The sequence below is a fragment of the Synchiropus splendidus genome, chromosome 8 (genome assembly GCF_027744825.2).
Source record: "Synchiropus splendidus isolate RoL2022-P1 chromosome 8, RoL_Sspl_1.0, whole genome shotgun sequence".
Lineage (NCBI taxonomy): Eukaryota > Metazoa > Chordata > Actinopteri > Syngnathiformes > Callionymidae > Synchiropus > Synchiropus splendidus.
Window position 1 is genome coordinate 15,348,604 of NC_071341.1, and position 12,692 is coordinate 15,361,295.

Consider the following 12,692-nt stretch of genomic DNA (forward strand, 5'->3'; position numbering starts at 1 on the left):
AAATTAATGGGAAAAAAAATATCTGATGTTATGATGTAATTCATGGACGTTTCTTTTTTGTTTGTAATATGAAATAGAATTGCCATATGTTACATGAAAGTATTTTATAATCATGGTGATAACACTATTTTATTAAATGGTATTTTGCTGAAGTGCACTGTGTTAAGTGCATCCATTTTTTCAGGGATCTATTTGTCTTTTACATTATTTTCTGCTGGATGTGAGAAATAATTTGGATCCCTTAAGATGATAAAATGTCTAATAATAAAACTGGAAATAGAACCTTTTTTATTTCTGTTCAGTAAATTTGATCAAGTTGTATCCAGATTTCATTTATATGATTAACCACATTATGTAAATAGTTTCCCTTGAGATCCATATTTTATTTAGAAACTACTATAAATTATTCTTGGCTGGATTATGGAGAAAATATAAGTGTTTTTACCTGGGACCATGGTCTTTTAAAAAAAAAATTATATAAATAAATATGGCCCGACTTATTTGCTTTTTTTGTATTGTTAATGTTGTTGTTGTAGTTAACAAAATAACTTAATAATTTACATTGACCACAGTGAACTTCTTCGCAGACAAAAACAATGTTTTAAATGTCTTCTTTTTAACTCAAGAAAACTCTTCAAAGATTGCACAGTTCTCAAGTCTAATATGTTAAGGAAAACAGTCCCACTTGAGCATCATGGCAAGTTCTCTGTAAAATAAATTTTAGCTTTAATTTTTTTTTTTTCTATTTAGACATTATCCTAACACTCCGTTTTATCATCCGAATGTCCAAAATCTGTTCCCAAAGTCCATGTTGAGACAAGGAAATGATTGTGTGCGAGTGTTTCCCTTTATGAATGTTTCCCTTTATGCCATTGATTTGTGGAACAATTCCTCTGAAAGTGACATCATGATCTTGATCTTTTCCCACCTGCAGGAGCGTGGTGGTGCCAGCAAAGAAGTCCTCTGTCGGGAGTCCAGCTGTGACCACACTGGGAGGAAGCAGCGTTGTCAGCGGCGCCCCGCCTGGACTGACATCCAGCAGCACCCCCAACATCTTTGCTGCCACGCCTGTCACCCCGAAAAGCATGATCAACACCATGGGTAGGCCGCTTCCTCAGTCAACTCCAACTCACTCACTTGAAGTCACTCTAGGCCACTTGAGAAGTTTGGCTTCTTTTGTCCACCACCAGATGGCGCTATTTCCCTTCCAATTAGCCCCAGTAGTTGCATGAAGCTTCCTCCCACACATGGAAACCAAACAATTGCATCTCTAATTCATTTGTTGCCTTCCTCTGCTGTGTTTTTCTTGGGCACAGCAGGAACAGTACACTGCGTATGATCAGTTAGTCCTGTGATTTTCCCACTTGAGTGTCCTTAAACACCAATACAGTCTGGACCGGTCTGAGGAATGTGTCCATGAATGGTTGTTTTACATGGATGTGAACACACATTTAAGTTCTTTTGTGGGTGGAGTTTATTTGGACTGACTAAGGGTTGATGTTGGTAGGTGCCAGCGACGCGGCGGCTACGCCGTCTTCATCTGCCAGCTTTGTCAACGGCGCCACCAGCAAGAATCTGCCGGCGGTGCAGACGGTGGCCCCCATGCCAGAAGACAGCGTGGAAAACATGAGGTACTGGCCACGATTGATCACACCAAACTATCGTGTTCCGGGGAGGGCTGAAACAAAAAGGTCAGTGTAACAATCACAGAGTGGTTCACTGGGGGCGTGCAGCTCATCCCACAGTCCTGGAGGGCGAACGCTGACTAAGGCCTTGTCCACATGAAAACACATCTGTTCCCATCTAGCTGCAGATCAGGTCGTGAAACGTGCGTTTTCAAATCGATCCTCTCCTGACCTACTTTCAGAAACTTGCGGTTACAGTGACTGAAAAGGCCGGTTGTGTGCTGTCGAAGGCCTAGCGGACGTAGAACTTGTGTGACCGACTCAGCCTCTGCGTCTAGAGGCCTCGGATTTGTTCAGGCCGACCGCATGGATCGATGGGACAGTGATTCAGAAGGAGAAGTCGAGCACGTCGAAGCTTTTTGCCCCTCATTTATCCATTTTCTGTCCGCATTATGCTGATTGAAGACCAATATGGAGCAGCCATATTTGAAACTAAGCTAGCTACACTTGCCCTTCCTTTTAAAAAAATAAAAACAATATTATTTTCCCGATGAAGAACTGACTCCAGCAGGACTTAGAAAATAAGATTTCCATGGTGCAAAACTTTAGTCTACTGAGATTGATGGGAAAAATTCTCATCAAATAAACCATGTGTTTGTTTGTTGTATTTTCTGATATTTCTGTAAAAGGCCAACTCTGCCTGTGTAGCACAAACACACTTGGAAACCACTCAGTAGCTCACATCACTATAGTCACTTTAGACTGTTCAGAATGTTATGTTTTGGGAGGAAAATGGAGTGCCCTACTAGGTGCAAACTCCACGTAGAAACCCTCTCTAGCTGGACTTGTTTTAGAATTCCCTGTGAAGCCCGTCGGGCTTGTGTTCTGCTCATACCAACACTGTTCACCCTTTCATGCTGTGTGCTCTGGAGAAGCTTTCCTGCTGTGACCTTGACTCATCTCCTGGTTCCTCTAATAGTTTGTGACAGTCCTGCTTTCCCACCGACGCCTGAGAGCCCCTGGTGATTCTTAACATGTCTCTGTTCAACCAGAGGACGAGAGGACCGGTTGCCATGGCAGCAGCGATCCACATCACTTAGCCTACACACAGCGAATCCGCCGCCTTGCAGTCGACACCCTTTTGGTCTTCTTTTCGATGAAGCATCAGAGTGCAAATTATTTATGAACAAACATATTGCTTTTTAGTTGTATGTCTCCCAGGATTCCAACCTTTAATGATCACACGGTGTCCCTCATGTGGTGTGGGTCAGTGTCAAACCAGAGTACACCCACTTGCACGAATACTGCGTGGAAAATCAGAAGTACTCATCGGTTATTATCGTGGCTCCTCACAGCACTGTTCAGCTGCGGGACTCCTGTTTCCATGTGGCGGTGAGATAATGTCAATCAGCTCCTGAAGTGGAGAGTGGTGCAGAAATGAAGGGAGATAAGAGACGCTTCTTTCTAATGTGAAGCGACAAGGTGCGAGACTGCAAGAGAGAGCAGCCAAGAAAATAGATATGCAGCAACATAAATTACAAAGAATGTTTTTCATGGAAATTGGGAAGATTTATTTTGTTTTTTAACTCTTAAACTGCCTCAAAAATGTATTCTTTATTACATTTTAATATATTTATAAGCTAGGGACGTGTGTCTATAAAACAGATTGTGATCAAGGTTCACAAATCAGGTTGAAAAAGTCAATCATCACTTTGTTTCCTATTTGTGCTGTGCCTTCAAAGAACTCTGTGTTCCAATGTCACCTCCACGTGCTCTCCTTGGCAGCATAACAACGAAGCTAGAACGGGCGCTGGAGAAGGTGGCTCCCCTACTGAGAGAGATCTTCGTGGACTTTGCCCCCTTCCTTTCTCGCACGCTGCTGGGCAGCCACGGACAGGAGCTGCTCATCGAAGGTGAGTGCTGGCGCAGTTGTGTTTACGCCCGACTCTCCGGCGCTGACATTGTGGCGACACAGTTTAGCTAACATTCTGTCACACGGTCGTGGTCACATCTGCTACCAGTTTCTTTCATCTCGAGGTGGCCGTGTGTTTGTCAGATTTCTCTCAGAGTCATTTTCCGTCACTGAAGAGCGACATACCAAACACTAACACTTTCTCTTTCGTTTACTGACACTCAGACACATCACTCAGATTCTAGTTTACTGGTGGAACCAAAGGAAACTCGCTCAAAAAGGTAGCAGTGTATTGATAAAGGAAAAAGGAGGAGTTTGTGTCCTCCATAAAAGTGTTTTGCATGGAAGGAAGTCTCGGAGTTAAAGAGAGTGATCTTCCAAGATGCTGCGTTCCAAATCTGTTCTGAGCAGGCGAACAATTGGCCCTTGACTTTATCTCGAGATGCAACACAACCTCGGGGTTGTGGTGGCACCCATTAGTCCAGAACCGAAATCTCCTTTCCACATCTTCAGTCTGGTCCATGAACAAATGAATTATGAAGCCCATGAAAAGTCAATATCTATCTCCACCAAGGAGGTGACGTTTTCGCCTACATTGGTTTGGTTATGGACGGATTTGGAAGGAATTTTCTGGAAATGTGTGAAGTGGGACAAAGAACAAATGACATGCTTTTGGGTGTGATTCCCATCACCGCCTGGATCCTGGAATCTTTTTTTTTTGTTTGCGCTCTCTGAGTGCTTTTCTAGTTTTAGAGCGTTTTCATTTTTATTGTTTAACTTAAACCTAACCTCGTTGTGCCACATCATATTCACACTTTAACTTTTACTTTTTTTTTGTTCATATAAATGTTTCATTTCTATAATAAACAAATAAATATACATATATATATTAAAGTTACTTTTAAAACAGAACTTCAGTAGAATCATAATTTCAAAATAAAAAGTGTGACAGCATCATATGTCTGTGCTACTTACTGGAGTGAGACAACACGCCCAGTGAGGGAACAGGAAGCTGAGAGATTGAGCGTCGTGGCCGGGCATCTACAACTGTCCTCAAGTGTCATAGTTACCCAAAAAACACAGAAGGCTTTTAGTATGAATTAATGTTTTGCAAATGAAAGTAGTTATATTTCCTCTTCCGTTTATCAAAATGGTGTGATTTTCATCGATACATTTTTTATGTATTACTACGCATTTACTTTTTTGTTTTTTGTGAACGTGTCCACGACACTTCATTCTCGCAGCTGTGTGGGAAACGTTCCGAGTTTTTACGGTGAGAAATAACGGTTGAGTTCTGAACCCTCACGTATTACTATTCACCAAGAATGTATAGGCTGCATTTGTGCCGCCCTAAACCACATGTCAATAACCGGCGGACAGGTCGGACTCATGTGGCTGAGGCTCCGAAGAGAGGAAAGAAAAATCAGGTAGCAAAGCCTTGACAAGTGTGAAAATGTCTGTTGCCCTTTCACTCAAAGTCTGTCAGCAAACTGACCAAGCTGACAAACTTGAGCGGAGCCGAGGGTGAAACCCCCACAAACAAGGTGAAAGACGGACAGCTGGGGCTTCAGCCGACATGTTTCCCCTCCTCACGCTGACAGAGATTAGAGCAGCTCCAGCGCTGGTTAATGCTTTATCTGGTTAAATAGTGTTGCTTATCAGATGGCTGAGATCGTGGTCCGTCTTGCTTTAAACAGTTGAAATACTGTGCTGCAGAGCAGAGGCGCTCCATTTGCCAGTAATTACCAGCCATCCATCACTCCTTAGACTGCTCGGGGTCAAGCTCTGCACTGCCCCGAGTGCCCCTTCGCCTCTCCCGAATCCTTCACCCCCACTCTGACGTGGCCACTGCAGCAATTATGTGGAGAGCGCCATGAGTCCCTCACTGGGACTCGGTGGGTAGAGCCTGCGTGTGAACACTGCTGCTGTTGTGAAGGCCGCCGCCTGCTGCCTGCTGTCCCCTGCGTGGCCCAGCCTGCCGGCAACATCACCCCACAATGCCACATTCACCCGTGTCTTAACCCCGGAATGTTTACAGGAAAGGACTGGCAGGCCGTGTTTAAATTGAATGCATTTAGTTTGTGTACCAGCACAAGGCCAGGGTCAGTCCGCCACCTGACTCCAGTGTCACTCTGGACTGACTTATGGCTCAGCATGTCACAGCTATAACAAGAGGTCAGCCGTGACACTGTGTGGACAAGAGGGTCACATCCTCTTTGAGGGTCTGCAATATGCTGCTTTGGAAAGACTTTGCTCGGCTCTGTCGACCTTGAAGACCAAACTAAGCCCCTGGTTTTGCTCTTGTTTCCTCAATAACAGTGCCCTGTCTAGTCAAAAACCAGACCGTTTGGCTGTATTTATGTGGCCCTGAGGAGTAAAACTATAATCATGTGGAAATGTTTTATTTTTTTTTCCACAGTTCATGTTTTTTATATAATGAACATTTTATTATTATTATTATTATTATTATTATTATTATTATTATTATTATTATTATTATTATTATTATTATTATTATTATTATTATTACCCATCAAAATAAATATAGATATAGATATATATTCAAATAAAATGTCTTACCACATTGGTCCAGTGGTTTTTGTTAACTTTTTTTTCCACTTTGTCTCTCTACAATTCTATAATATTCTGTACGTTAATATTTTTCACTGTGCCTTCTTATGGGTTCATGGACCACCACGACCGTCACAGTATTTAATAGGGCTCCTTAGGAAGTCTCATTGAAACTTGATTTGGATGTTCTCTGTTTGTTTCATGGTTTTTGATGTTTGATTTTTCAAAATTTCAGACAGTCCATTTTGTGTCTGCTTCTCCTCGCAGGACTCGTGTGCATGAAGTCCAGCACTTCGGTTGTGGAGCTTGTGATGCTGCTTTGTTCTCAAGTAAGTGAGCGTTTCACTCCCTTACAGCTATTTCTATGATGGAAAGAGTCGTCACTTGTTCCTCTGCTCTTGAATTGTTAAAAACACAGCTAGCTGTCCTCCTTTGCTCCGAATAAAAGTATTTCTTTGTTAATTTATCAGTAATTTTTATTTAAGTGATGTTATTCAGAATGTGTATTTCTTCACTCTCAAGCTGAATTTACATTTCTGCTTCCTGACTGACTGTGTGAGGAGTCACGGTGCTTGACGTGATGGATATGTTGCAATTATTTATAGACACATAGATCCCTTCATGTCTGTCTCCTCCTTCAAATACTCAAAGTATATTACACAGTATGCATTTTAGTGACTGGAGTTAAAGGCCGAGAAGAAGATGCGTACTAACAAGGTGCAGTGGGTAGCCATGTTGTGGAGTTTATGTGGCTTGTGTAGCTCTCCTCCAGGTGCTGTGGTCTCCACCCACAGTCCTAAAACAAACAGAACTGACCTGTTAGAGGTTGTCTGTGATGGACTAGTCACCTTTCCACGGTGTCCCCTGCGTTGCTCCCTGTATCTGCATCATGGCATTGCAGCAAATGAGAGCTAAATAGAGCTGTGATTTATGGTCCGTCCTTGGGTGGCAGTGTACCTGCTGCTTGGACTCGAGGGGGGTCTCACCGTGGAGGGGTGACCACTGAGCCACACAGCCACTCACTCACACCAATTTAGAGTCAGCTGGATGTTGGACTGTGGGAGGAAATCGGAGTGCGCCACACGCTGATGTTGGTTGTTGAAGCAGCTTAGGAGTCACGCTAGTTTCATGCCATTTTGCCATTAAATGTAAGGCAGCCACATGGCGAGCTGTCTCTCTACACCGCTACACCTCCAGCCTCCATCCGGTAATCCACGTGGTCCAACATGGCGAGTGACTGATCACCTCCTCGCTGACCCTCTCGGTCTCTTGTTAAGCCCGTGTTTTAGAGAAGGTCAGAGCCCCGATGTAGCAGTTAGAACAGGAGATATTTAACATACCTTCTGTCAGCCCATCACTCTTCCGTCGGGCAGACCATAAGGAAGCCATTACTTGGTGCCTCCTTGTGTATCCAGACTCCAAAAAGCCAGAGGAGCTTGATCGCGGCTCCGAGTTCTCCCTGGTATCTGCCGGCCAAAGCGTCTCGTCAGCAGGGTGCTATATGGAGGCCATCATTCATGGGCTTTACTCCGAAAAATGCGCATAAACGGGAGCAGCCAGCACTGAGTTATTGTTGTTCTTTTGAAGGTTTTTGACAGACCCGCGTTTTTTTTGTCTGCGGGAAGTTGCTTTCTGGAGATTTATCGCAGATGAGAGCGTCCCAGAGAACGTTCTGCTCAGATAACATTTCTTCGGCTCCTGAGGATTCCTCCATTAGCAGCGGAGGGGATGGAACACTGGCTGTGATATCGATCTCACAGTGAGGCCTCTATGCTTCAGTGTTTATCTGTTTCTGGACACACATGGTCTAGAGAAGTGCTTCATCAATGCATGTAGCGGGAAGTTCTTTTGGGGACGATCAGATGCAGAGCAAAGTCACACGTTACACCTACAGATTCTTATCTTGGAGAGATTGGCATTGTAGGTGCTGATCGCTTCTGGAGGTTTTGGGTTGGGCTGTGTTTCTCGATGGGAGAAGGTTCAATGTGTGAAGTGCTGTGCCCCATGTTCCCAAGTGCTCCTCCTGCAGAAGCAATGGGTGGGGTTGCACCAGATCCAACACTGATTCAGTTCCACCCAACACCTTATAAAACCCACATTGGATGTGTTTAGGAAGCCATGTGTCCCAAGCCAGGATGAACCCCCACCCCGGGATATATGCCGCTCAACTCACTGATGTGAGCCAAGCATGTAATTTTTCGTATGGAATGCACAGTGAACATTAAAAAAATAACGAAAAGAATTTTAAACATGATTTAAAATCACGTTTCTGCATGGACTTTCTGTAGTTCTGTGCAGGCGAGCTCTGTAAATCTAGTTAAGGTTGTGAGGGAGGGGTTTAACCTGGGAGCGGGGTTGGATCTGGGGGGCGGGGTGTCACCTGTGGGGCTGTGTTGGGTTGGACCCAGTGGTTCTGCATCAAGGGCCCGTTCCATGTTCTGAAAACGTATTGGTAAAGGCAGCAGAGTCTTATACGATCTGTTGCAGCGGAGTACCGTACAGTCATGAGGAGCTTGACAAGATGTGGAGCCGCAAGAGAGATGGCATGTCCTCCTCTGGAACATGGAACTTTTGTCTTCCAGCGTATCCCATCAAGTACTGCCACAACTAGTTGGTCATCCGCCCAGTCCTTCCTCTTTATGTACCTCTTCCTCTGTCGCCAACGTTCCTGGTGCAATGCTTAGATGTGCCCACATCTTGGACCCTGACCCTAAAGGAAATGTACATTTCCAATACCCCCCTCCCTCAAAAAGCAGCAGCAGACACCAAAACAAGCTCCTTGTTTTGGTGTCCAAGTGCGCGTTTTATCCTCAAGTCACATTTCTGGAGGGTGCCAACTTCTGCATGTCCAAAAGGCTGTAATGCCAGCAGACAGCGCCGAGGTCATCCCACCGACCTTCCCTCCCTCTCTGTTTGGTGACCTGTCACATTTGTGAATACATTAGTGCTAATGATCAGCCTTCTCTGATGAATGCATACTAATCTCCGCCATCATCGCGAGGCCTGCACCGGTCCCTCCTCGGCTCAGGCAGCTGACTGAAAAGGTCAGGCGGCTCTGTTTCTTGTAACAGCTTAACCATCCAGGAGGGACGGCGAGCGGAGATTTAGCGATAGAAGGTCTCCAGATGTGGAGAGTCCAGGACTGCAGATAAAAGCTCCTGCTCACTGACAGCTCCCATTGAAACGCTACAAATACTCAGTGCCCTGCTGAATTTCAGCGAGATGAAAGCAGGAGGAGGGAGACCATCAATCTGCAGAGGAGGTGTGGGATTTAAACTCCGTTACAGTTTCTTTCTGAATAATATATGAACGGAAATATTCTGCTAGACTCCTGAGGAGCGTCGCATATCGCATTTACCATTCTTCTTCTTGTCTTCTGCCAGTAAGAACTGGGATTCTCAGCAAGGTTTATCCTCTTATTTTATGAGCATGCTTCCTTGATAGTGTGACAATAGGCATGGGTGTGACACACATGGGTCGCAGGGGCAGCAGCCAGAGTACAGAGGCCCGGACTTCCCTGTCCCTCAGAGGCCACTCTCTGGGGTGAATACTGAGCTGTGTCCAGGCCATCCCTCCGGTATGGTTCTACTTTGCACCTCTTCGCTCCGATATCTGAGCTTATCTTACTTTCTCTGAGCTTGTGTCTTCTTTTTATGGTCACAACCCAAAGCTCATGGCCACAGGTGGGAGTAGGAACACAGACTGACCCGGAATTAGAGACCTTTCTCTTCAGCCGTCTCTCTCCTTCTGAGTAAACTCAGTGCTGCAGAAACGTTTTTTTATTTCATTTAGTTATTGATTTAACCTTCAATATTCTTGTATATGTCATGCATTTGGAAAACTCTTGTTTTCATTGTTTAAAAGGGATTAAGGAATGCCATCTCAAGGGTCACAAATCTCAGCTGGCGGGCCGGATGTGGCCTGGGAGTTTTCTATTCAGGGTCTTGGCAATTGTCGAGGCAAGTTTCTTATTACTTTCATAAGAGCTACTGTTTGCTCTACAGTCAAAATCTGTGGGCAACTCAAACTTCCAGCACCTAAAGATTTAAGTCAAAAGTCAGACGGTAACCTGACGTGACTCAAATCTGGTACAACCTGCACGTCATCGAGTACTCACAAACATACACAAAACTTCTTCTAGTCATAGGAGATTCTCTGTATGGATGTTGCTGCTCTTTTCCATCTTAATCTTCTCCTTGAAACATATATGTTGAGCACATGCTGACTCCACCAGGAAAGCCACTTTAAACATGGCTAGATAGGCTCCACTGCTAGCGCCCTTGTTTCACAGCACTGAGCAAGCCCGCTGTGTGTGACATTGTCATGTCCTCCAATGCACATGTGGGACACTTTTGGGGCATTTCAAGTTCACACAGGAGGCACGTACAAGTTGCATTGGACTGGAAATTTGAACAACCTCAAAAAATATAATATTGAGCAATGATGAATTTTTTTGAGCTGATGAAGCCTGTTCCATTTCTGATAATTCACCAAACATTATTTGACAAGGCTCTTCTGGAAGGTAATAATAAGCACCTCATGCTGTAGCTTTACAAAATATCGGCACCAAGATCCGATTGATTTAAGCAGCGTCACAAGTTTAGCAGAACATTAGCCAGTTGAAATAGTGATGCAGGTCATACTTTTTGTTTGAGAAAAACGTCTTATCAAATAAATATTGAACTATATGTGATGCCACTATTTTAATAGATGCGAACATCCTCTACTAGCTATAGCTAGCTAGAGGATGTTCGCCTCAGCGACTCAGTGGAGGCCAGGAAGCATCCATCAAGAGAAGCTTTCTTTCTGCCAGTTTTCAGGTCTTGCTCTGCCACAGTCTCTGCTCCCAAAGATCGCCTCCTCTGGGGAAAAAAAGAGAGGCTTGTCAGCCAGAATCCCTTTGAGAACAGAACACGTTTGACTAGGTCGTGCTATACCCCGCACCCAGGTGACACTAAGCTTTGATTTCCCTATTTATTTTTGTCACGTGAGCGCCGCGCTAGCCGAGCCTGGCTGCACATGATCCCTGTCCAAATGCAGAACAGCTCATTCCAGGCTGATACGGCAGCACAGGAAGGGGGTCACGGGGAACATTTGGAGACCAGATGCTCGGCAGTTTGTCAGCACCATCTCCCCGACTCGACGCATCATCGGGTCAGACTGTGTACTCTTGCGGTACGTGTCAGGTGTGACAACTGTGTACAAAAGAGACGTCCTTCTATAATAATGTTTGTGTCAGTTATGGTGGTGCAACAAATGTTGTTTACCGTGTTCCAACGCTGACACGGTGCACACACCCGCCGTTTATAGACTGTGTACACAACAAGTATCCTATTTACTTTCCATGCTTGCTGGGCAGAGGTGAAGCTGAAGATGTCGCTCGTCCTTTGCTACAGTTAGACATGGCTACTGAATCTGTATTCATGTGCTTGTGTTGGGTTCCTCTGAGCACTCTGGTTTCCTCCCACAGTCCAAACACAGAGGTTAATTCATGACATTAAAATCTCAGCCTCTTTGGAAGTGGTTGCTCTGTGATGAACTGACCAGGGTGACCCCTGCCTCTTCCCCTGACTAGCTGGGATGGACTCTGGCAGAGATCTAATGTCTCCAACTATGGTCTGAATAATGCAAAGACTTTTAGCAATGACTGTTGATGGGTGGGCTTAGGTTGAGAACAGCGTCAAACTTCACTTTACTACTGGAAAGCATTTTAGCTGAAATCTACAAGAACAGTTTTGATATTCTTTATGTTTTGACTTTGAGTTCTTGTTGGATTGCCTTCTACTACTAATGCCACTTATCGAGATGGTCACCAAAAGCAGGCGATTTTTTAAAACTAGTTGTTTGTTTAAATTTAATGAAATTATTCATTATTTTTTGTGAAGCAATCGTGCTGTTTTTAGTAGATTTTTAGGCTTCAGGATATACAAAAAGAAATGTAATTTTATTCAGTCATCTGCCAAACTTCCATCTATATTTTAGTTTCACTTTTCACATTTCATTAAACAATGTTTTTGTTTGAGGTAGTGAGAGGAGTTCTGTGTCGCCTTGAGACTTGGAGTAGAGCCCTTATTCTCTCCCAGAAAAGGAGTTAGAAACAACCAGGACCAGAAGTTCCCACTCTTCCTCTCGTGTCTCTGTGCTGCTGAAGTAAAAGCGATTCCTGTATTATTACATCACTCAGGTCTCTGACCCGCTCCAGCAGGACTGTTGTGATTAATGGAGCCAAAGCAAACTCGGCGATGAACACAGTTGCCGTTTCTTTTGACAGGATTCCTTTTCAAGAAATATTAATCCCATACTGAGGCGGGCTGAAACCTTTCTTGTTGCTTCTCCCAGTTTTCCCTCCTCTGCTGAACTCTGGCCTTCTCTGCTCTCCCTTCCATTTGCACCTCTCGCTGGCTTCGGGAGAGCTGCGAGTTCCCACCAGGAAAGGCGCACACTTTAACTGCGTTTTAATAATTTCCAGAGCAGGTTGCGAGTGTGCGAGCGCTGGCAGTCTCTGCTCGGATCTCTTCCAGGCGCGCTCTGCAGGGCACGGCGTTCCTGCTCGGTAATCTGTCACTGTAAGGGACAGAGGAAAT

The 12,692-nt window shown here is 44.6% G+C and overlaps 1 protein-coding gene across 5 annotated transcripts in view; it reads left to right on the plus strand.

Annotated features, from left to right (window-relative positions):
* nbeab (neurobeachin b) overlaps positions 1–12,692 on the plus strand; it is a 223,080-nt gene that overhangs the window by 111,623 nt on the left and 98,765 nt on the right. For all 5 annotated transcript variants that reach the window (XM_053872361.1, XM_053872359.1, XM_053872362.1 and 2 more), the window contains 4 exons: positions 935–1,101; positions 1,508–1,631; positions 3,411–3,538; positions 6,376–6,437. In XM_053872361.1, the coding sequence (XP_053728336.1) occupies positions 935–1,101; positions 1,508–1,631; positions 3,411–3,538; positions 6,376–6,437 (481 nt within the window). The remainder of the gene's footprint in view (positions 1–934; positions 1,102–1,507; positions 1,632–3,410; positions 3,539–6,375; positions 6,438–12,692) is intronic.